We start from the raw sequence: 23,247 nt of genomic DNA on the forward strand, positions 1-23,247 counted from the left end.
CCGAGAGTTGGAAGTACAGATGTGAGCCTGCACAGCCAGCTTACAGACCTCTGTGTCTCTCTCTGCCCCCCCCCCACACCTCTTTTTACTGGGGTCAAAGGCAGGGCCTTGAGCATGCTAGGCAAGCTAAGGGACATCTCCAGCTGCCTCTTTAAAAACAAACAAACAAGCAACCTCCCCTATTTGAAACAGGGTCTTGCTATGTATCCCTGGTTGGCCTGGAATTCACTACATACACAAGGATGATTTGAATGTCTAGTAATCCTCCTGCCTCTGCCTCAGACCTTCTTTACTTGAGGAGCCTGGCAAGCAAGTACATTGGCAGCTGTAACATGCTGGGTGACCGTTCGGCATCATAGCTACACTGTCTGCTTCTGTAATCAGGTTCATCACTTACACTCTGTACGTGGAAGGATTAAGGGAACACCACATGGTAAGCCTTGGCACTGAGCCTGACACTAGACAAATGTGGGACTTGTCCTTCAGGCTCCATTCCATCACTTCCATGACCACCATCTCTTGTCCCTGGCACCCCTGCCCCTTCCCTTTATGACTTGAGTACTCTTGATGAGAGACGGGGGTTGGGGAATCCCCTGGCTCCATCCTGCTCCCCCTTCTTCTGTCCCCAAAGGATCCAGAGACTTAAATCTGAGCCCTGGATTAACTGTGTAATCCCTAGCTCTACACAGGCATTTCTTCTCTACCCATGAGAGGGGGGCTGGGACTGTCCTGCCAGGCTATGAAACTTCAGGCAGAACCTGGATGCTCTGGTGCCTCTTTCAGGTGCCGTGATGAACGCAGTGACTGTCACAGGCATGTCAGCAGAGCTGTGGGTCTGCTGTATGCAGAGCGCTATGGGAAGGAAAGCTCTACCAGTCAGGGAGGAAAGCCTCAGAGCCTCATTTTTATGCCCATGGAGTTAACACCATCTAGGGCCACTTCCTAGTTTCCTGTCTATTTCAGTGATAAACACCATGACCAAAAACCATTTGGGGAGGAAAGGGTTTACTTGACATACACTTCCACGTCACAGTCCATCATTGAGGGAAGTAAGGGCAAGAACTAGAGGTAGGATGCTGGAGGCAGAAACGATGGAAGCAAAAGCCACGGAGGAACACTACGTCCTTGTTTGCTCAGCTTTCTTTTTAATACAACCCAGGACCACCTGCCCAGGGATGGCTCCACCCACAGGGGCTGGGCCTTCTCATGTCAATCATTAATCAAGAAAATGCTCCCACAGACTTGTTTACAGGCAATTTGGTGGAGGCAATCCCTCAGTTAAGTTTCTTCTTTCCAGATGACTCTAGCTTGTGTCGAGTTGACCAAAAACAAACAGACAAAAAAAAACTAACCAGCACACATTCTGGGGAGTGTGTGAGTGAACAGGCCCACACTGGTCTCCTACACACACTGTAATCCCAGCACTCAGAAAGTTGAAGCAGAATTGTGAGTTAGAGGCCAGCCTGGGCTACATAACAAGACCCTGGGTTTTTGGGGTTTTTTGGGGGAGTGGGGTGAGGTTGAGACAGGGTTTCTCTGTGTAGCCCTGGCTGTCCTGGAACTCACTCTGTAGACCAGGCTGACCTTGAACTCAGAGATCCATCTGCCTCTGCCTCCCAAGTGCTGGGATTAAAATTGTGTGCTACCATCAGCCAGCAAGATCCTGTTTTTTTTTTTCTGTTGTTTTATTTATTTAATTATTATTATTATTATTATTATTATTATTATTATTATTATTATTATTTTATTTTGCAATACAATTCAGTTCTACATATCAGCCACGGATTCCCTTGTTCTCCCCCCTCCCGTCCCCCTCACCTTCCCCCCAGGCCCCCCCCATTCCCACCTCCTCCAGGGCAAAGCCTTCCCCACAGACTGAGATCAACCTGGTAGACTCAGTCCAGGTAGGTCCAGTCCCCTCCTCCCAGGCCGAGCCAAGCAATCCTGCATAGGCCCCAGGTTTCAAACAGCCAACTCATGCAATGAGCACAGGACCCGGTCCCACTGCCTGGATGCCTCCCAAACAGATCAAGCCAATCAACTATCTCACCCATTCAGAGGGCCTGATCCAGTGGGGACCCCTCAGCCATTGGTTCATAGTTCATGTGTTTCCATTCATTTGGCTATTTGTCCCTGTGCTTTATCCAACCTTAGTCTCAACAATTCTCCCTCATATATATACATGTGGGTAAAACATTCATACATGTAAAAAAAAAACCTAAAAAATTGTTTTTAAAAACAGAATCTTCCTAGCGAGAATGAGGAAGATCCTGTTTTTTAAAAACAATTTTTTAGATTTTTTTTTTACATGTATGAATGTTTTACCCACATGTATATATGTGTACCCCATTGGTGTCTAGTACTCTCAGACGTTAGACTGTAGTGTCAAATATTCTGGAGCTGGAGTTACAGATGGTTGTGAGCCACCACATGGGCACTGGGAACCAAACCTGGATCCTCTGCAAAAGCAACAAGTCCTCTTAGCTGCTGAGCCACCTCTCTGGCCACTCCCTACGAGTACATCTCTTTTTTCTTTTCTTTCTTTCTTTTTTTTTTTTTTTGGAGACAGGCCTTCTCTGTATAGCCTTGGCTGGGCTGGCCAAGGTCTGCCTGCCTCTGCCTCCCAAGTGCTGGGATTTTAAAGGCCTGCGCCACCACTGCTGCAAGTACATCTTTAAAAAGAAAGAATGAGTTCAGAACTATAGGATAGGGCAGTTCCTTCCTACCCAGAATGGAAGATTAAAATGGGGAGAAAGGCCCAAAAGAAAGCCAGGTCTGGTGGCACACACCTGTAATCACTGCACGTGGGGGAGGATTTCTGTGAGCGCAAGGTTAGTCTTGACCCTACTCAGTGAGTGCCAGCCCAGCTATGACTGTATAGTGAGACCCTGTTTGGCAAAGCGGAAGGAAGGGAGGAAGGAAGGAAGGGAGGGAGGGAGGGAGGGAGGGAGGGAAAACTCTTATCTTATATCTGGGTCTATCTTGTAATACCAGTATTAGGAGGTTAGATGATCACAGCAAGCTCAAAGCCAGCCTACACCACATAGTGAATCCCAGGCCTGCCAGGGCTAAATGAGACCCTATCTTGAAAGAAAAACAAATGAAATGTTTTTGGTTTTGTTCTGTAAAAGTCACACCAGAGCAAGGTACGAAGACTGAGCAAGACAAGCATTGATCTGTTATGCCCAGATCTCGGGGACCCCCAAAAGACCACCAGGAATCCTATATGTAAAAGCAAAGAGCCTTTATTCTCTTCAAGCTCTGAGCTTGGGTCCCTCTGTCTGTCTGATGCAGCGGTGAGAGCAGAGAGCCCTGAGGCCAGGCAGGGTGGGGTTTTTATCATAGCAGAGGTTAGGGTGAGGGGATTTCCAGGGTCCAGGACCCTGATTGTCTGGCAATTGTCTAGGGGTATCTGTAAAACAAAAATAGGTGTGTGCTAGACTCGGACACCTGGCCCCCTTTTCTAATGGTTGGAATGTTTGGGATGTCAGGTACTTCCCCATCCCTGGGTGGTGTCAGCTTATGGCTTTTCCTGGATCTGGGTGTTGCCTGCCAGTAAGCCTGTCACAGAAGCTGTGTCTAGGCCCCTAAAGCCTGTCATGGCAGCTGTGTGGTCAAGCTGTTTTGGGTCCCCTCTACAGATCGATCAAGTGCCCAATACTTTCTGGAACTGAAAAGGACAGAGAAAATAAGAGGAAGTTTTGTGCCATGTCGAGAGACCCCCGAGCAAGAGCACCACAGAGCCAATTCCTGATGCAAAGCACACAGGGGTTTATTGATAACAAGCAAGCCCGGGCTTGGTCCACGTCCAACATCCGCAGCGGGTGGAGGAGGACGGCCCTGACCCCTGAGGGTGAGGGGTTTTTAAAGGGAAAAACTGCAAACAGGGTGGCACAAACCTTTGCATCACATGATTGGGTGAGGGTGTGTAACCTTTGAATTTACTGGTTGGAAGTTACAGTTATCATTTTGGGGCAGGCCTGGACAAGTCCCAGGCTTTGTCCTTGAGCTGCCATGGAGGCTGGCTGGCCTAGCACATACTGACTGTAGGGGCTGGCTCAGTGGCCCAGGCTCTGTCCCTGAACTGCCATGGAGGCTGGTTGGTCAATGTTCACACTGACCCATGCACGTAGCTCTAAGTTGGTGAGGGGTCCCAGGCTGTAAACAATTGACTGAACCTTGAACAGTCAGAGTACATGCAGAAAGGGAGCTACTGTAAGGACTATGTCTTTTGTTCTGGGCCCTCCCAGAGACTGCTTGCTCAAGTCTCAGGAAACTGAAATTGAGGCCCGATCTCTGAGAGAAGACTGAGCAGCCTGTTATGGCATCTGCTTGGTCCTTTCAGAAGGAGATAGCAACAGTCACGCTCTAATGTCCACTGAGGCCCAGAAAAGGGTCTTGGAAGAGACAACAGTGGTTTGGACCGTGCTGAAGGGACGGTGGAATCCTCAAATGCCAAGCTGGGGTTGGATTCTGAGGACAGGAGGGATCAGGCTGCAGTGTGGGCTAGATTCCCTGGAAAGGGGAGGGCAAGCCTTGCAGCACCGCCTGGAGCGAAAGTGGTTTGTGACACCCACTGACCATGGTCTCTGCATCACTCCAAAAGGCCTGCAGACACACTGCTCCAGAGAAGATCAACGCAAAGATGCCCGGTCAGCTTTGGGGGTGGGGGGAAGAGGTGTCACCCGGTTCTGTGGTTAATGAGCACTTTCCCGGGTACACGATGTCCAGGGGGAGCGCTTTATCCAGCAGGGCTCGGCTGTGTCAGTGTAATTACACTAGATCAGGTCGATTCAGCTCTAGTCCCACTGATTCTCTCCCCAGCGTCCTTTCGTGCATACCGTTTGTGCCCACTAAACGCAGAGCCTGTAGGAAGTGGAATACTCGGGATCCAGCAGAGGGCGACACCAGAGCATTTGTTTACTTGGGAGAGGAACCTAGTCTCTAAGAAAGGACAGGCTGGGCCAGCTGGACTACACCTCCCAGAAGCCCTAGCCCTGAAGTAAAGTTCCGGTCTCTGTGTCCACGCCCCCTTGGTAGGCGGGACCGAGGGCGGAGCGCGAAGGCGCGCGGGTGCATGGGCGCGCCGCCGGTTGAGAGACGTGTGACGCGCTTCCTGTGCGTCCCCGTGCCTTTCAGTCGCGCCGGTCCCGCGGCTCGGAGTTCTGAAGGTGACAGCGGGAGGTGACCCGCCTGGGTCCGGCGATGCTAGCGGCACGGCAGCTTCTCGGCGGGTCGCTTCCCGTGCGGGTGTCTGTGCGTTTCAGCAGCGGCACGGTGAGGCCCGTCCTGGGGTGTCCGCGCAGCGCGCTCCTCCCTCGGGTCTATGGTCCCCTCTGCAGAGTCCTCTTTAATCCAGGCTGTCGCACAGCCTGGACAAAAACGAACGGTCCCAACCCAGGACTGACGCTCTCCGGTCCATCTTCTTTTGTTTAACAGCCTCGTCCTAGCGTGAGGGTTTGCAGGTTTTGCGACATCTTAGTCTGTTATTTCTTTCTCGAACCCTTGCTGGGTATCAGGGTCATTGCCCCATTTGCAAATGCAGAAAACAGCTTTGGAGAGGATGTATACCTCCTCATTGCCCCGCCAGTGTTCTGCTTCCTGTAGTGGCCAGGAAGCGCTTTTGTGGTTTTTGTTTGCTTTATGAGATAGAGGCTCACTATATAGTCCAAGCTGTATTCGAACTAGTGATGATCTTCCTACCTATGCCTCCCGGGGTGCTCCTGGGACCACAGGCATCCACCACCACACCTGAAAAATACTTTTAAGGAGGTAAGAATGGAAGTCAGGCCACTTTCTACTACCATGAGCCAATCCAATCTATACCCCTCCACCTTATCTCAGGTAGGCCCCTCATCCCTTCTTTTGTGTCCCAGCTCCAGTGAGGCATTTCCTTTCCATCTGTGAACACATACTGCCTCTTTAGCAGAGTTAGGGAAGTCAAACCCCTCCTCTAACGAGGTTTCGCTCTAGTGGCAGAACTGGACAAATAAAATGCTGGGCTCGGGGAAGCAGTGTTGATGCCATAGTTGAAGTATGATATGGGCTCAGCAGGGACCATCTGCTTTTGGCTTTGTGACCTTCCCTAAGTTCCTTTCGCTCAGGGCCTCAGATTCCTTCTTTGTAGAATGGAGGAAACCATTCCTGTCTTGGGATTGGACCAGGATGAATTGAGATGAAGTATGGAACATTTAGCCCAGTAACTTCTAAACAGGAAGCGTTGAAATTGGTAGTGATGATAGGTAGCTATGATGCTTCAGAGAGTTTGAAGCCTCTGCCCCAACCCCTCATGGCCACAGAGCTCCGCTGGGCCTCCTGACCTTCCGTCTCCCCAGACAGCACCCAAGAAAACCTCATTTGGCTCGCTGAAGGATGAAGACCGGATCTTCACCAACCTGTATGGCCGCCATGACTGGAGGTGAGACAGTGCCCTTAGCCTGTTGGTCCCTTAGCAGGGCCTCTCCTTCACATCCTTTCCTTCTCTGTCCAGGCTAAAAGGTGCCCAGAGTCGGGGTGACTGGTACAAGACAAAGGAGATCCTGCTGAAAGGGCCTGACTGGATCTTGGGTGAGATCAAGACATCTGGCTTACGGGGCCGCGGCGGTGCTGGTTTCCCCACTGGCCTCAAGTGGAGCTTCATGAATAAGCCCTCAGATGGCAGGTTTGTGGGGAGTGCCGTGAGCTGTGGTTGTAGGACAGACTAGAGCTGCCGAAGCGCTGGGCTTTGGGGCTGATTCTAAGAGGCTAGGCAGAACTTAGGAGATATCTCTGGATTTCCTCAGCAGAGACTCAAGAGATTATAGTGTATACAAGATTTGATTCAGGCAGACCTTATTACTCAAATCCCAACTTCGCCTTTTAGTAATTGTCAAGTTTTGGGGAATCTGGCCCTTCTGAATCTCGTTTCTTTTTTCGTGCTGAGCATGATATTCAGGAATTAAAAAGATACTGTTGGTTCAGCTTTTGACCTGCAACTTCAGTTGACACCTAGAATACAAAGTATAAAAGTTAGCCACCAGCCGGGCAGTGGTGGCGCATGCCTTTAATCCCAGCACTCGGGAGGCAGAGGCAGGCGGATCTCTGTGAGTTCGAGGCCAGCCTGGTCTACAGAGCGAGATCCAGGAAAGGCGCAAAGCTACACAGAGAAACCCTGTCTTGAAAAAACCAAAAAAAAAAAAAAAAAAGTTAGCCACCAGGCTAGCATAATAGTTCAGCAGGTAAAGGAGCCTGCCTCCAAGCCTGGTGACCTGAGGTCATCTCCAGGACCCACTTGGAAGGCAGAGAGAACTGAATCCCACAAATTGTTCCCTGAGCTTCACATGCTGCCTCTACCAGTAAATATATGTAATAAACAAAAAAAAAAAAATTTTTTTTCAAGACAGGGTTTCTCTGTGTGCCCTGGCTTTCCTGGAACTTGCTTTGTAGACCAGACTGTCCTCGAACTCACAGAGATCCATCCGCCTCTGACTTGAGAGTTCTGGGATTAAAGATGTTGACTACCATGCCCAGCCCCCCCACCTCCTTTTTTTGTCAGTCAGCCACTCTACCTCCTGTTGGCCTCAGGGCTGTGGTGGAGGTTGAAGAAGAGTCTTTATGACCAAGAGCTAACTCTCAAGAGAAGGCACAGGGAGTGATGTCGGGACTAAGGAGAACAAAGACTTTGCTTGTGGACATACCTGGCCATAGATGGACTAGGCTGGAAGTGCCCTGGCATTGTTGAGGCAGAGAGCCTCAGGTAGGGCAGAGAGGACCAGCTTTTCTGAGGTTCTCTGGGTACAAGAGGAATGGAGTTTGGTTGAGAGCTGGGTCCTGGTGAGTCTGTAGCCTGACTGATGTTCAGGACCCCACAGGCCCAAGTATCTGGTGGTGAATGCTGACGAGGGGGAGCCAGGAACCTGTAAGGACCGAGAGATCATGCGCCATGACCCTCATAAGCTGGTGGAGGGCTGCCTGGTTGGAGGCCGGGCCATGGGCGCCCGAGCTGCCTACATCTACATCCGAGGGGAATTCTACAATGAGGCCTCCAATCTGCAGGTGAGCACATGGGTGTTGGCCAACAGTGCATGCACACCTCACATGCTCCCTTTCCTGGCACAGCCATCCTTAGATGGTAGCTCCAGTCTCTGGTCCAACAGGGGGCAGGGGTCCATTTCTGAGTCCATCAACAACAGAACCTGGCCCCAGAGTTCTTCCTTTGTGCTCCAAAGGTCCATTTAGGAAGTCTTCAAGGTTTCCATGGCCCCTGGGTTGGAGGCTGACTCTTGGGGTGTGGTGGGGCTGGGGAACTCACACCTTGTCCCACAGGTAGCTATCCGAGAGGCCTATGAAGCAGGTCTGATTGGCAAGAATGCCTGTGGCTCTGACTATGATTTTGACGTGTTTGTGGTGCGTGGGGCTGGGGCCTACATCTGTGGAGAGGAGACGGCGCTCATTGAGTCCATTGAGGGCAAGCAGGGAAAGCCACGCCTGAAGCCACCCTTCCCAGCAGATGTGGGTAAGACTGCCTGGCCCTGGGTGAGGCCTTGCCTTAGCTCTGCTCTATGGGATCTTGATGTGACCAGGTGCCCTCTGGGTGCTTCTTACAATATTTCTCTGTGCCCTTTGGAGGGGAGGACAGATTGATAGGGGACAGTGTTACTAACACAGGCTCCACCAGTGCCACTATCACATACCCATGTCCCTTCCTGGCAGTGGGCTTTCTTTCACAGTACCTGTCCTAGGAGCTAGGAGTGGTGGTGAACAGGAGATGAGCTTCCCTGGAGTCTGGGGTGCAGTGTGGGCCAAGAGTGATGAGGAGACAAGAGCAGGAACTGCCATGGGACCAGGACATAAAACATCCCACTGCAAGAAACATGTTCCCAGCCATACAGTAGTGGCACATGCCTTTAATTCACTGCTTGGGTGGCGGAAGAAGGAGGATCGCTGAGTTCAAGGCCAGCCTAGTCTACAGAGCAAGTTCCAGGACAGCCAAGGCTACACAGAGAAACCTTGTCTCAGAAAAAAAAAAAAAAAAAAAAAGAACCATGCTCCCTTTCCCGAGAAGCCACCAGTTACCTGTCTCCTCTCATTTCCTTGAAGGAGTGTTTGGGTGCCCCACAACTGTGGCCAATGTGGAGACAGTGGCTGTGTCCCCCACCATCTGCCGTCGTGGGGGCACCTGGTTTGCTGGCTTTGGCCGAGAACGCAACTCGGGTACCAAACTGTTCAACATTTCTGGCCATGTCAACCACCCCTGCACTGTGGAGGAGGAGATGTCCGTGCCACTGAAGGAGCTGATTGAGAAGCATGCTGGTAAGCCTGGGGGCCAGCCAGGAGGGGCAGGGTGCTGTGAGAAGGCGCAGTGGAAACCTCAGGAGCTGGGCTGGCTTCAGGGGCTGACATTGGTCCTGTCTTAAGCCTAAGCAGATGTGCCAATCTTAGCTATGATCATTCTTTGGGGAATTGTCACAGGTGGTGTCACAGGTGGCTGGGACAACCTCCTTGCTGTGATTCCTGGTGGCTCATCCACTCCACTGATCCCCAAGTCTGTGTGTGAGACGGTGCTGATGGACTTTGATGCACTGGTGCAGGCCCAGACAGGCCTGGGCACAGCTGCAGTGATCGTCATGGATCGCTCGGTAATGCAGTCCCCATGCCCCACAATCCTTCTGGCAGCCTGAGATCCCAGTACAGTGGGGAAGTGGGGGCCAGAACCCTGGGATCCAGGTTGGGGTGCTGTGGGAGGCTGAGGTGTCTGTGCACTGCTCCTTGTCTCCTAGACAGACATTGTGAAAGCCATCGCTCGTCTCATTGAGTTCTACAAGCATGAGAGCTGTGGCCAGTGTACCCCATGCCGTGAGGGTGAGCTGCCTGGGAAGGCTGGCTTTGGTTGCTGGGCTGTTGTTCACCTCCCCCTTCCTGTTGCCCCTCCCTGGTGGGAGAGCCTCAGGCCCCTCTTGCTGCTCTGCTGCAGGTGTCGACTGGATGAACAAAGTGATGGCCCGCTTTGTGAAGGGGGATGCCCGGCCAGCTGAGATCGACTCCCTCTGGGAGATCAGCAAGCAGATAGAGGGGCACACCATTTGCGCCCTGGGTGATGGGGCCGCCTGGCCAGTACAGGTACACACTGCCCTGCTGTGTGCCTACAGTGGGTGGCATTGAGAGCCCGGAGCTTTGGGAATTTGGAACTCTGGTTCACAGTGCCTGCCCCTCTCCCAGGGTCTGATCCGACACTTCCGGCCAGAGCTTGAGGAGAGGATGCAGCGGTTCGCACAGCAGCACCAGGCCAGGCAGTCAGCCTCCTGAGCCCGAACCTGGCCTGGTCATTTCACATCCTTCGGGCAGCCGGACAATAAACAAGTGCTGCCCACTCTTCAATCACAGCTTGTCTGTGGCTTTGTTTTTCACCCCACTATCCTCCATCCACCTGTGGAAGTTTCCTCCTTCACTGGGCAAGAGAAGCAGGATAAGACAGGGAGGGGAAGGCTGGGCATGGCCTACTTTTCTTTTTGTGACACTAGGGGATCCATCCCAGGGCTTTGTGCATGCTGGGTGTGCATGCTGCCACTGAGCTGTATCCCCAGTCCCAAACCTGGCCAATGCAGCCTCTAAAGCAGTTGTTCTCAGCCTGTGGGTCATGGCCCTTTTGGGGTCACATTTCAGATAGTTACATTATGATTCATAACAGTAGCAAAGTTACAGTTAGGAAGTAGCAACAATGATTTTATAGTTGGAGGTCACCACACCATGAGGAACTGTTTGGGAGGGTTGCACAATTAGGAAGGTTGAGAACCACTGCTCTAAGGGGTGGGAAACAGAATATGGGCCTGCTCTGCCCTGTGAGGTGAGGGCAGAGAAGAGGCAGATTTTCCTAGAGAAAGGACAGGCTCCTGGCTGGCAGAAGCAGATGTTCATTTTGCGTAGTGTTTGGGGGTGGAGTGACTGAAAGGTGACAGGAATGGGCACAGCAGGTTGGGGCCAACCTACAGCTCTTTGCAGCTGCAGCAGATGTCTTGGCCCCTGAACAGGCTGCGAGCAGGGCCTGTGCTGGCTAGTCGCCAAGTTGGGGGGGCACACTGTCCAGCAGGTGCCACAGTTCCAGCCGGCGGTCACTACGGCCCAGGCACTCGCGCCAGTGGCGAAGGCGTTCCCCACTGGCTCTGCTACTCAGCTGCACCCCACCTGCCGAAAGATGGGTCAGTAGCCAGCAGAGGCTCCTGAGGCTCCCCTCAGCACCCCGTGTTTCTGCTCACCGATGAAGTCATCAGCTGTGCCCAGGTCATAGTCCCACACGGACACCAGCAGTGCTTTCTGGGCCAACTCCTCCCGATGACCCGCGTAAAAGAATTCCTGTAGGGAAAGGGACAGGGAAGAGGGAGGTGAGTCCTTTGCAGCTTTAGAGACAGGCTCAGGCAGGGCCTGGTTTGCTAAATCAAGACCACACTTACTGGGTTCTCCCAGCCGTGACCCACCTCATTGAACTCGGGGTTCAGGGTCTTTCTCCGAACACTGGTCTTATATTTGGATTTCTTCCCAGAACTTGGATGCAGGAAACTAGAGGGAGAGATGGGCTAGCTAGAACCCTGCAGAGCCAAGGGTTCTCTCTCTCACGCTTCATGCTCACCTGCCTGTTTCTACTTACAGGCGGACAAAGGGGTCCGAGTAGCCATTGGCATCCATGGGGGCCAGGTGGGCACAGCGCAGCACACCCACCAGGAGGCCACCGCGCTGGGAGCTGTAGCACAAGGACAGTAGGATGCGTCCACGTTCCTCCCCAGACACCTCTGCCTCCATTTCCTCCTGTAGATGTAAGCTATGGTCAGACCCTGTCCAGTCTGAAGCCCCCACCTGCAGGGGCTGGGCCCCAGTGTGAGAGCACAAATGGCTGTAGAGAAACCAGGCCATCAAGTTTATTTCCCTAAACAGCAGTTTCCCCAGTACCCAGTGAAGAGACCTCGTGGCACTCAGAGGTCTGTACCCTCCAAAGCCCAAGGAAAGGAAGGGCTTGCTGCTCACATCTCTGTCAAGTAAGGGAACTGATGTTTGTCACAGCCATCCATGCCAGGGGCTTTCTAAGTGGCTTGTTCCCATGTAATGGAAGTAGTTCTGGGAGGCTGTCATCAGGGAGAGACAGGTCTCTTACCTCTTAAGCCCACCTCCACAAACACTGCCTGGTAGACCATGTTATGAATGTCCTTTGCCACATTCTTTAGACACTGGAGCCCCCAGCTGGGATGATGGCCTGGGAGATCATGCCTTCTTTCCCACCTTTGGGGTAGAACTGACAGCAGAGATCCAAACTTCCTTATCATTGGTGATGCTTGGTAATACAGGAGTGCTCTGCCGCAGCCTCCGTGTGCCAGGGCACAATTGCACACAGGCTCTGGGATTGGCTGTGACTGTTTCGGGGTTCTTAGTGATGTTCACTATGAGGGACTCAAAGGCTTGGGCATAGCTAATCAGCCGCTGCAGAAACTTGGGCCTCCACTAGGAGGCAGGGCACCCACTCTGTTGAAAGCAGCAGGTGGAGAGCCTGCCTCCAGCCTTTAGATGCCCTTCCTGCTGGGCGGTGGGGCTTCTGGGCAGGATCTCAGGTAGGGTTCAGTAAGCACTGGTCACCTTCACTGCCTCCTGACAGGCACACCCAGAGGTATCCCCAGCACTGACACTAGGCAGAAAGCATCCTGGGAGCTTGTTCTACCTGGCCCAGTCCTTCCACCTCTGGCCACGGGCACCACCTTTCAGGTTCTGCCTCTAGATGCCTGCGTCTCTGCCTACATATCCTCTGAGAACTCTGCAGGTCCTGCTTAGGGTTCCTCATCTCCAGGCTACCCTAGCAAAAGAGTCACCGTCAGCCGGGCGGTGGTGGCGCACGCCTTTAATCCCAGCACTCGGGAGGCAGAGCCAGGCGGATCTCTGTGAGTTCGAGGCCAGCCTGGACTACCAAGTGAGTTCCAGGAAAGGCGCAAAGCTACACAGAGAAACCCTGTCTTGAAAAACCAAAAAAAAAAAAAAAAAAAAGAGTCACCGTCACCCTGCCCAGCCAGTTCTTGAGGACTCACAGAACTTATGAAAGAAATGGACTCAAATTCCTCCAAGCCTTTAAGGACCTGGACCCCTATCCAGCTCACACCTGATCCCAGCCCGGGCCATCTAGGGCTGTCTGTCTTCATACCTGCTCAGTCAAGTTTTCCTACCTACCTCCTCATACAGAGACATGCCGCGGGCTGTGTCCAGGCTCTTGGGCCTCTTGGTCTGAAAAAGCATAGCACTTAGTTACTTCAGTAGATATTGTCCAGGTCCCTTACCCCATTCTCATTACATGGATCCTGGCCCTGTGGACCCAACCTGAGCCCCAGCCCCACTCACCAGCCTCCGCTTCTCCAGGCAGATGTCAAAGCTCCTGGCTCGGTTAGGCACCAGCTTCCTCAGGGGCACTCGTAGCTCCCCTAAAGGGGGTGCTCGCCGCCGGCGCCGCAGCCGTGAATCTTCACATACACATAACCTGGTGGCCATCCAGGTCACTCCTGATCATACAAACCCCACCCCTTGCCCCCCACCGGTGGCTAATCTGGTCCTCACCTCAGGGTCTTCCGTCCAGCATCCTGGCGAGTGAAGCCATGATAGGTGAGCGTCTCCTCCCAGACAGGTCCTCTTGTTCCTCGAACAGTGCGAGTCCGAAGCTGACTGGCCTGGATCCAGGCAGGCAGGTCAGGTTCCCTCCTGGCCTCCTGCCCTGACTCTTGGATCCTATCAACTGAGACTTAGTTCTTGGGGTAGGGGTGACATAATTTCCGTGGGTATCTAAGCTGGCCCTGCCATCTAAGGGGCCTAGATCTTATCCTCACCTTGCTGGCCCCTGGCAGCAAGTTGGCTTTGACATAGGTGTCCACAGAGCCCGAGGCTGGTGGTTTGAGGCCCTGGAAACAGAACGTGGATGTAGAGAGGCCTGTGGCTTGTCCCATCCCAGGAGCTCTGGCTCCATCCTCACCTTAGCACGATGGGCTGTGCAGTGTAGAGTGCTGTTGTCCTCATCAAAGAGAAGTGTGAACTCCAGGGTACCCAGGGCAGCTAAGGGGGCAGGGGCAGGCATGGTCACCCCACTCCTGCACTCACCTGTCCCACATGGCACAGTGCCACTTGCCTGGCCTCTGCCATGGGTGCTAGAGACACCCCGATCCGGTCCTAGGGAGCACCCCTTCATTGCTTCCCCTACTCACTGCTGTCATCTGAGTCTCCTTCTGGCTCTGGGTTGGGCTGCAGCTGGGGTGCAGAGTGGATGGTCGGGGCCAGCACAGCCTGCGCGTCTGGTGCGCGCAGCACCGGCTCCAGGAAGGGGTAGAAGTGTGGGAAGTAGTCAGAAATGAGGTGGATGGGCTGTATGGGCCCGGGGCTCACGTCGATGGCCATGTGTTCCTGCATGCTCACCCGCTGCCGCCCACCGGCTGGCCCTGCACACGCCATGGTGGCTCAGACATAGAGACTCAGAGAAACTCCCCCCTACTGGAGACACTGGGCACACACCTAAACACCAAGATGGAAGAAAGAAGCATCACCAAGGCTGCCGTAGGACAGACCAAGGTATCCTAAGACTAAAAGGGCAGGGTTGGGGCTCTACCTGGAGGGTCAAGGCTGGAGTCAGCCTTCTGGGGTCCTTACCTGAGACAGCTGTCACACCGCTTTGCTGCTGCTGGTTCTGGGTGTATGCTTAGGGTGACAGAACCTGAGACTAAAGTGACCTGAGCAAATGTGTGACTGAGCAGGGAGGGGTCAGGAGCCCACACCACCCAAGGGCCCTTCCCTAGCACTGGGGGCCCAGCCTTGTCTCCTGCCTCTGCCCCCCCTCCACCCACACTCTGTCAAGTGGAACTATTTTTACCAGCATCATGTGGTCCTGCTGTTGGGTAAGGAGGCCGCAGGGCTAGAGGTGACAAAGAGGGTGTGTTGGGGGTAGTCGGGAGAGGACATAGGTGAGAAGGGCAGGAATGTGGGGAGACGAAGGGGGGGGTGAAGAGAGGGGGGGCTGTGGAGGTGGGCAGGGATGGTGAGGCATCTGTGGGAGAAGTGGGTACAGCAACTGGGAAGGCCCTGCATTCTAGTTCCCTTGAGGAAACCAGCTGGAAATCATGCCACACTCTGGCCCTGTCCCCTGGCTGGGATATAATCAAAGCAGTCATGTCCCTTTGTCTCCCAAGTCTGTCCCCTTGGCCTTATGGTGGCCCTCCGTGCGGTGGAACTGGCCTATCTCTTCCTCTCCATACGGCTCTTCCCTTCCACCTTCCAGACAGTACCTTCTACCTAGACTGGCCTTTGCTCTGGCCATTGGTCACTTTTTTGAGGTGTTCCTGGCAGGGGATCTCACTGACAGTAGCTCGCCAGCAACCCTTCCCCTTCTGCTACCCAACAGCCTATTGGTTTCTGAGACAAAGTCTCACTATGTAACACAAGTACGAGGGGGCCTTGAATTCTCCACCCTCCTAGCTCGCCTCCAGTGTGCAGGCATTACAGGGGTGTGCCACATACTCTGCTTCTTTCACTTAATATTTATTCTGTGTATGTATATACATACACATATGTGAGCATGCATGCAGTGGTCAGAAGATAACTGGCAGGAGTTGGCTCTCTCCTTCCACCATGTGGGTTCCAAAGATCAAATCCTGGTCGTCAGGCTTTAGGGCAGATGCCTTTACCCACCCTGCTCTTTCATCAGCCCTTGCCTTTTTTTTTTTTCTCTCTTTTTTTTTTTTTTTTTTTTTTTTTTTTGGTTTTTCGAGACAGGGTTTCTCTGTGTAGCTTTGCGCCTTTCCTGGATCTCACTCTGTAGACCAGGCTGGCCTCGAACTCACAGAGATCCGCCTGGCTCTGCCTCCCGAGTGCTGGGACTAAAGACGTGCACCACCACCGCCCGGCTTTTTTTTTTTTTTTTTTTTTTTTTTCTTTTGAAACAGGGTCTTTCATTGGCCTGGGTCTCTCCAAGTAGCCTATCCTGGCTGGCCAGCAGCCCCAAGAGATCCACCTATCTGTTTCCCCAGTGCTGGGATTACAAGGGTGTGTCACCATGCCCTGCTTTTTCCCCCTGTTCCACACAGAAGATGCTAAGGTAAAGTTGTCAAAGACTCTTTTAATCGGCTCTGGAGTAGCCTGCTCAAATGAAGGCAGAGGCCCCTAAAGGCCAGGCCTCAACTCCTAGGCAGCTCGGGGACAGCTAGGCAGGGCTGGTAGATGCCAGGGGCCAGCAACTTCAGGGTGAACTCAGTGATGACAGCTGTGAGGCCCCAGACACGGTGTGGTCCATGCAAGAAGACAGGCATTGTGTAGCGGAAGTGGCCACCCTGGCAGAAGTGGGTATACCCCTGGTTCTGGGTCTGCAGCAGATGGGCCAGAGACAGCTCAAATACCTCATCCACCTGTGGGCAAGAGACAAAGAGAGGATGGACAGAGGACTGCCCCTGAATCCCCTGGGACATCCCAGCTCCTCAGTAACCCCATTCACCTCCTCAGGGTTGGGCCTGAGGCTCTGCAGATCCAGTGGGCCCACGTTGGCAAGCACAGGGACTACGGTGGCCTTTCCCTAGGGTAGGAGGAGAGTGATCAGTCAGGCGAAGCAGAGCTGAGAGGCAGACCTCGCTCTGCCATCCAGAGGCCTTGGGCAGTCATGGCCAAGCCCTCCAATCCTTTTCCTTGGCTTCTCACCATGCTGACTGACTCAGGTTTGAAGTGTTTAGAATCTCTTTCCCTTACCACCCTAAAATCTCCCACTTGTCTTTCAAGCCCAGATCAATGCAGCCTACTCTGCAAGCCTTCCTGGACCCTGAGCAGGGCTGGCTCACTCCTTCACTTGGGGCAGAGTGTGACAGGATGAGGGTGGCTCACCCGATCATACACAGGCTGCAGGACACCCCACACGTGCTCCTTGGGCACCTCTAGGCCCAGCTCCTCTTGGGTCTCCCGAAGGGCCGTATGTATTACATCGTGGTCGTCGGGATCACACTTACCACCTGGGAAACTGAATGGGCAAAGGGTGTCTTAGAACGACAGGCCCTCAGGAGGCAGTTTACCTCCCTGTATCATTAAGTGGGGAGCGGGGAGGAGAGGACGACAGGCACTGGAAATGCAGGTTAGGACATGAGGGTCGACAGCAGGGTAAGACTATCTTGCTGCTCAGACACCCCAACTCTGCCTATGATGTCCTGGTGGCACAGATATTGACCCTGGGGTGCCCTCAAGGGGAGCCCCAGACGGCCTTTCTCCAGTCTCCGGTAAGGGGCAGAGTCCAGTTTTTGAAGGGGAAAATTCAGCGGGGTGTGCGGGCCGCAGGTGGTGCGCCGGCACGGCCGGCGTACCTGACTTCCCCCTTGTGCTTCCCGACCAGGCGTCTGGAGCGCAGCGTGTAGAGCAGCGCCGGGACACCGCGCACCAGGCACAGCGGCACGAGCACCGCGGCCGCCGCAGGCCGCGAGCGCAGCCGGGCAGTGGTCCCCGCTAGCAGCTGCCGGCAGCGCCGCTCGCCCTCGGCGGACAAGCAATCAGGCAGCATGTCCCAGACGCCCGGGACACAGAGGGTGCCGGCCAGCGAGGGAGGAGACGCGGCGGCGCGGAGGCTCAGGCGCGGAGCGGGACTTAAGCTAGAGTCGGAGGGGGTGTTGCTGGGGACTGAGGGGCGGAGCCTCAGGGGCGGTCGGAAGCCTGTGCTCCTGCGGGGGCGGGGCCTCGGGTGGCGGGGCGGGGCTTTCCGGAGTCGGGTATCGGAGGCGGGCCGGCCGGGGACTGCCGGAGCAAGGCCTCAGAGGCCGAGGGGATGGGGCCTGCCGGAGCAGAGCCTCGGAGGCGGACAAGGCAGGGTCTGCTGGGGCGGGATCTCGGAGGCGTTCCACACGAAGCCGGCTGGGGCTGTCTCGGAGGCTGTCGGGGGCGGGGCATACTGGGGGCGTGAAGGCGGGGTTTGCTGCTATTGGGCAGCGGAGGTTGATTGGGGCGGGGCATCTGGGGCGGGGCTTGCTAGGCGAGGGCAGACGAGGTTTTGCGTACCGGAACCAGAGCGCCACCTGAGGGAAAGACCGGGCCTAGAGCTAGTGGAGGCGTGCCCGGAAAAGCGGGCCAGTTTGACTTCCCTATCAATGCTGCGGTGTTGTTTTGGTCTTTGTGTTTCCAGAACACTTGGGTGACCTGAATTGAGTGGGTCCTGACTTCAGGTTCGGGGAGTTGAGATGTCTGGCTGCTGAAGATCTGCGGGGCTCCTTGTCTCTCGCCCCTGTGGGTGTCGGTGCTTTCCAGAAGGTCTCACAGGAAGAGCTCTGGGTTAAGCAGAGTCGGATCCTCCGGGTCCTGGGGCGCCCACTCCAAGAGGATGAAGGATACGCGCCTCCCCCAGCCTTATCCCACCAGCCTCTGCCGAGCAGGACTCCAGCCCATGTCCACCTGGACTTTTCCCTCCGGCCTTGCCTGGCTCTCCGAGTCTACACCCGTCCCTACCCTGGCCTGTGTGATCCCTACCTATCATATTAAGCACCCCTTGATGGCCTCTAGCCTTCAGGACCAGCCTTGGAGCACATCATTTAAATGGAGTGATGGGTGTCAGCGGTATTTTGCTGTGTGACTGTGAGCAGAAACCTCTCTGAGCCAGTTACGTCCTTATATGGGTGCACAAAGTGGGGGACACACCAGGTTAAGCACAGCCTTGCTGGTGTCATCACTGTTACCATCACCCTGTGCTCCTGGGTCCAGCTTTTGGATACCTACAAAGGTGATGGGATTATCTGGTCTGGGAGTTCCTGTGGGTGGACAGAAGTGCTTTGACTCCTGGTGTCAAGCAGTTTAATGCGGAGGAAGGACAATCGAACAGGATTTAGAGGAGTCATCTTTGAGGCAGGGGGGGCAGAATTCAGGGCTTCTGGGTAGGAGTCCTGCTTCCAAGACTGGCAGGCTCCAGACTGGCTTTGAGGCAGGAACCGCTGCCATCAGGGCTTCCAGTTGCCCTGCTCTCTGTAGAAGATGTCTCTGCAGAGGAGGGTAGGAGAGGTGGGGCATAGGGTAAAAGGGCTTCCAAAGCAGTTGGCATCACTGGGAGTCTTGGCTAGGCCCCAAGCACAAGGCAGAGGAGGGCAGGAGCCCCAGTCTGGCTGGGAGGGTTGGGTCCTCCTGATCTCCATCAGTGCCGATGTTGGGGAGAGGGTACGGTGCCAGCCGAGCCCTTGGGATTCCAATGTGGCCAGGGGCTCCAGGGTACAGGTCCTGGTAAGGGAGGGGCCCGTAGGTGGCAGGGGCCAGCAGGACCTCTGGGGCAGGCAGCAGCTGATGGTGCGGCTGGGTAGGGGTCCTGGAGTTGGAAGCTGAAACTTTACTGGCTTCTGAGGGAGAAAATGGTTTCAGAGGATCACGGGTTTCCCCTCACATCCCCGGTCCTAATATTGAGGCCTACCCTGCCTGCCTTGTCCTGGTCGCCCATCCTGGCCTGCTTCAGTATTTCTCCTTGTTTTCTTTTCTGCCTGGACTTTCTTCCTTACCTTCTCCTCTATCCCAATACCCTCTCCCAGTCCCCACGCTGGGCTTCCATCTCCAATGCCCAGCTCAGGATCTGCTTCCTCCAGGAAGCCCACCAGGCACCCCTCCTGTGTTCTATACCATGTCCCTGCCCTGCTCTCTCTTCCCTGGGCCTCTCTGCCTAGGTGGGGATATTGCTGATCACGGTGAAGCCCCTTCCTAGAGGCCTATGTGTCCCTGTCATTGTGTTTGGGCTGGGATCTCACCTTTCTCTCGTTCTGCAGAATCCTTAAGCAGGCAGGGACCGAGACTGCTACGACTCCGGGCTGAGATGCTGAACAGTGGCTTTGGGGACACAGGCCTGGAGACAGGGCAAGCAGGAATCAGGTAGGAGGCCAAGGGGAACCCCCACCCCAGACGTTGTGGTCAGAGTCAGATAGGGGATCCCAGGGCAAGCCAGAGGACATAACCGTGAACCAAGTCAGGAGTGAAGGCCTTTGGAGCTGCGTGGGTGGGACCTGGGGCCAGGGCTGGCCTTAGAGCAAGAAGGCAGGAGTGAGGTAGTACCATGAGTCCGCGTCACTCTCTCTGAAGCCTTTGGCAAAGGGGTTGCTGGCGATTTTCAGCTGTGTGATCTACAGAGAGAAAGTATAGTTATGGGCTGGCCTCCAGCCATTGGCCCTGAAAAGCCCACACTTAGCCACTCCGTCCCCTGGGAACTCCCAGTCAGCAGGACCCAGACCCCCTTGGCCTAGGACCTCCAGAGCCAGCATGAAGGCAGATGTCCAGGGGACAGGAGGAACCCCCAGCCTCAGTCTCCACCACTCAGAGATGAGCTGGTCCTCATGAGCTCTGGTATGACCCACCCGGTGGTTCTGATAGGCTGTCACAGCTGTGAACTGGGTCTCCGTGAAAACAAAGGACTTGAAGTTTTCCTGGGCATAGCGGGCGCTGTCCTTGCGTGGGTCCATGAAGACCACATGGAAACGGGGCTGGTAACGGTGCATGGAGTTGAGAATGATCTGTAGGAGGGTGGGAGCCGAGTGCAGGGGTACAGCTGGTGCAGCCACCCTCCCTGGGCCCACGATTCTTCTGCCCCTTGCCCATGGCCCATCTCTGCTCTACCTTCAGAACTACATAGAATCTGGTTACCTCTCCAACCTACCCCCATGTTAGCAAGCCCCGTCATCTTTCAGGTGTATCCTGCCTGGCCTCCCTGCCTCCCCATCTTGTCCTGCCCAGTTTCCACACAGCAGCTGGGCAAGACACGCACACCTGCTCTAAACCCTCTGTAGCTCCATCCACAGAGAGGAAGAGCCAGGGTTCTCTCCTCGGCACCTGGCCCTGTGTGAGAACCTAACCCTTGTCTTCCCTTCAGCCCCACTGGGAATCTCCTGGCAGCCTCCCAACTGACTCCATACTTGGTGGCCTCAGGACCTTTGCTCAGGCTGTCCCCTAGACTTCCAACAGCCTCCTCTCGCACCTTCCTCCCCCTCTTCCTTCTGATACCCATTCAGATGTGTCAGCCCTGCCAGCTCTAGCTCCAGGCCTCATCCCAGTCAGAGTGCCAGCCTGTTACAACCGGCTCAGCCCCTCCCCAATGGCTTAGTGGCTTGCGCCTCACATGGCCGTTGTCATCCATCAGGTTGTTGGTCAGCTTGAGTTTGTCGAAGGACACAATCTGACGCATCCACTGGGCACCCTTGGCTGGCGAGTCAGGGTGGAAGTGCACTCTGCCGGGTGTGGCGGGGTCGGCCTTGCCAGCCACCAGCCAGGCAGAACTGTGGAAGGCATACCTGGGGGAGCATAGTGAGAGGTCAAGGGCTGTCCCCGTCCTGCTCAGTGCCAAGTCTGACCAAGAGAATGGTGAAGAGGCTGAGCCTGACCCAGCATCCTTCGTTTTTGAATTAATTCTGCATGTGTGCATGCCTGTGCCTGCCTCAGGCTAGCCCACCCCTCTGTGCTGGGCTTCCTTCTGCCTAAAGGCTATTGCTCCAGGCTAGGCCTCTCGGGCATGAACTCAGAAGGGCTCCACATCACCCTGCCCGCCCTTGGGGTCTAGTTTCTGTCCTCAGGACCACCCCCCACCCCCCAGGGCCCAGACCTGTATCTCTTGTCATCCAGCGGGATGAAGTCCATGAGCAGAGCATAGTCAGCCAATGTGTCCATGCCCAAGATCTTCACCTGGAAGGTGGGGAACATCCTCCTGTGGGAGAGAGGTGCTCAGCCTGGCCGTGGCCCCCACCCCCTGCCCAGCCCCCGCTGTCCATGCCCACACCTGCCCGCTTTGGTGACGATCATTTCCGTGCCCAGCTGGTTGAATTCTTCCCACAGTGCCTTCATCTCCAACTGTACCATCACACCGGACACACGTGGGTTCTTGGGGCCCTGCCCAGTGGGCTCCACCATGGCTTGGCCTTCTGTGGGCATGGTGCAGGAACCTGATGGGAAGGACATCCCCAGCCGGGGCTCCCAGCTGGCACTGGTCACAGGTGGGGGGTAGGTCTCTGGGGGAGCAAGTACCCCTAGGCCAGCAGACAGGAAGACTGTGGAGAGAGGGTGAATCTGTGAGCCCTGACCTTGCCAGCCTGACTCACTGTCCATTCAGCCTCATCTTTCAAGTAGTATCCACACACCTCTTCCTCCGGAAGGCCTCCCTCCCTGCCAGGCGTCTGTTCCTAGTTTTGTCATAAAACATCACCCCATATTCAGTTACAGTGAACTTTTTTTTCTTTTTTCTGAGACATAGTCTCATGTAGCCCAGGCTGGCCTCAAACTCAATATGTAACTGAAGATGTCCTTGAACTTTGGAGCCTCTTGCCTTCACTTCCCAGGCCTAGGGTTACAACCATGTGTCACCACAACTATTTGGATGGGAGTGTTGAGGCATGGTAGCATTCGGGAGCCAAGGCTGGCCACAAGCTAGAGGGAATCCTCCTGCCTCAGATTTTCAAGTGCTGGGATTACAGTCACTGTTCCTGATCTAAAGTCTTTCCCCCAGAAGATTCTGGAGAGGAGAGACAAGAGCTACATGGCCTTGGACGAGTTGTCTCAGCTCTTGGACCCCCAGGTTCCCTGTCTCATAGGGCAGACATGCACATTGGTGCGGAGAGCCGAGCGTGACACATAGGAGACTCTCCATAGGTGACATGTTCACAGATGGTGTAAAAGCGAGGAAGGGCAACAGGCGCTTAGAAAGTCTGTGGAACCCCAGCTGCCTAGTGTTGTTTACAGGGAAGGGGGCTGATGGGGGGAGGGGGGGAATGATCTTCCTTAGACCTGAAACCTGAGCTATATCCCCATCAAAACCTTTAAATTGTGGCTAGAGTATACATAATGTAAAAGATGTACAGTGTTACCATGTTTAAGCATACAACTCATGGCATTAGGATATTCATGGCGGTGCAAACCCCGCCCCCAACCGCCCCCACGCACACCACGTTCTGGACAGTCTCTGTCACGATTTCCAATACAATCCTTGGCCAAAAGCTCCCAAACTCTCCAGTCTCCCATTTAAAATAATGATACTTGGGCTATGATATGGGCTCCGCAGGTGAAGGAGCTTGCTGCCAGGCCCGAATACCTGAGTTCAATTCCCAGGCCCCACGTGGTAGAAGGAGAAAACTGACTTGTCCTCCAACCTCCGTTCGTGCATACTGTGCTAGTTTGCTTTCTGTTGGTGTCATAAGCGCCAAGGCCGATAGCGACTTGGGGAGGAGAGGGGTTATTTGGCTCCTCATTGAAGGAAGTAGGAACTCCAGCAGGAGCTTGGAGGCAGGAACTGAAGCC

General features: G+C 54.6%; 4 protein-coding genes and 1 long non-coding RNA gene across 6 annotated transcripts; 2 read left to right on the plus strand and 3 right to left on the minus strand.

Annotated features, from left to right (window-relative positions):
- The first annotated feature begins 5,101 nt into the window (after nucleotides 1–5,101).
- Ndufv1 (NADH:ubiquinone oxidoreductase core subunit V1) lies at nucleotides 5,102–10,356 on the plus strand. Its single transcript, XM_052712420.1, has 10 exons — nucleotides 5,102–5,277; nucleotides 6,336–6,418; nucleotides 6,491–6,661; nucleotides 7,851–8,034; nucleotides 8,305–8,494; nucleotides 9,079–9,291; nucleotides 9,451–9,617; nucleotides 9,759–9,840; nucleotides 9,953–10,098; nucleotides 10,198–10,356. The coding sequence occupies exons 1-10, from the start codon at nucleotides 5,206–5,208 to the stop codon at nucleotides 10,282–10,284; spliced, it is 1,395 nt and encodes a 464-aa protein (XP_052568380.1). The 5' UTR covers nucleotides 5,102–5,205; the 3' UTR covers nucleotides 10,285–10,356.
- Nucleotides 10,357–10,674: 318 nt separating this feature from the next.
- On the minus strand, nucleotides 10,675–15,702 carry LOC128094220 (double C2-like domain-containing protein gamma). 2 transcript variants are annotated; one of them, XM_052712422.1, is made up of 11 exons: nucleotides 14,638–15,702; nucleotides 14,199–14,502; nucleotides 13,970–14,049; nucleotides 13,827–13,898; nucleotides 13,561–13,670; nucleotides 13,348–13,483; nucleotides 13,180–13,233; nucleotides 11,621–11,778; nucleotides 11,451–11,532; nucleotides 11,232–11,328; nucleotides 10,675–11,160 (listed from the first exon to the last, which is right to left on the minus strand). In XM_052712422.1, exons 2-11 carry the CDS (start codon nucleotides 14,440–14,442, stop codon nucleotides 11,030–11,032), a joined length of 1,164 nt encoding a protein of 387 aa, XP_052568382.1. In that variant the 5' UTR covers nucleotides 14,443–14,502; nucleotides 14,638–15,702; the 3' UTR covers nucleotides 10,675–11,029. The 2 variants fall into 2 exon arrangements, with proteins under 2 accessions (XP_052568382.1, XP_052568381.1); XM_052712421.1 differs by having other exon boundaries at nucleotides 14,199–15,702.
- Nucleotides 15,703–16,079: 377 nt separating this feature from the next.
- Nudt8 (nudix hydrolase 8) lies at nucleotides 16,080–17,842 on the minus strand. The gene is made up of 4 exons (XM_052762891.1): nucleotides 17,322–17,842; nucleotides 16,852–16,984; nucleotides 16,472–16,549; nucleotides 16,080–16,385 (listed from the first exon to the last, which is right to left on the minus strand). The coding sequence occupies exons 1-4, from the start codon at nucleotides 17,513–17,515 to the stop codon at nucleotides 16,158–16,160; spliced, it is 633 nt and encodes a 210-aa protein (XP_052618851.1). The 5' UTR covers nucleotides 17,516–17,842; the 3' UTR covers nucleotides 16,080–16,157.
- Nucleotides 17,843–18,638: 796 nt separating this feature from the next.
- LOC128094343 (uncharacterized) lies at nucleotides 18,639–20,449 on the plus strand. The gene is made up of 3 exons (XR_008212919.1): nucleotides 18,639–18,721; nucleotides 19,743–19,845; nucleotides 20,341–20,449. It is a non-coding gene; the product is annotated as an uncharacterized LOC128094343 (long non-coding RNA).
- Nucleotides 18,712–22,741, minus strand: Tbx10 (T-box transcription factor 10). The gene is made up of 7 exons (XM_052712666.1): nucleotides 21,737–22,741; nucleotides 21,563–21,664; nucleotides 21,083–21,254; nucleotides 20,325–20,480; nucleotides 20,026–20,093; nucleotides 19,725–19,819; nucleotides 18,712–19,325 (listed from the first exon to the last, which is right to left on the minus strand). The coding sequence occupies exons 1-7, from the start codon at nucleotides 22,060–22,062 to the stop codon at nucleotides 19,036–19,038; spliced, it is 1,209 nt and encodes a 402-aa protein (XP_052568626.1). The 5' UTR covers nucleotides 22,063–22,741; the 3' UTR covers nucleotides 18,712–19,035.
- Between the last annotated feature and the right edge of the window lie 506 nt (nucleotides 22,742–23,247).

This window comes from Peromyscus californicus, unplaced genomic scaffold (genome assembly GCF_007827085.1).
Source record: "Peromyscus californicus insignis strain IS unplaced genomic scaffold, ASM782708v3 Scaffold_4__1_contigs__length_199733344, whole genome shotgun sequence".
NCBI classification, from domain to species: Eukaryota; Metazoa; Chordata; class Mammalia; order Rodentia; family Cricetidae; genus Peromyscus; species Peromyscus californicus.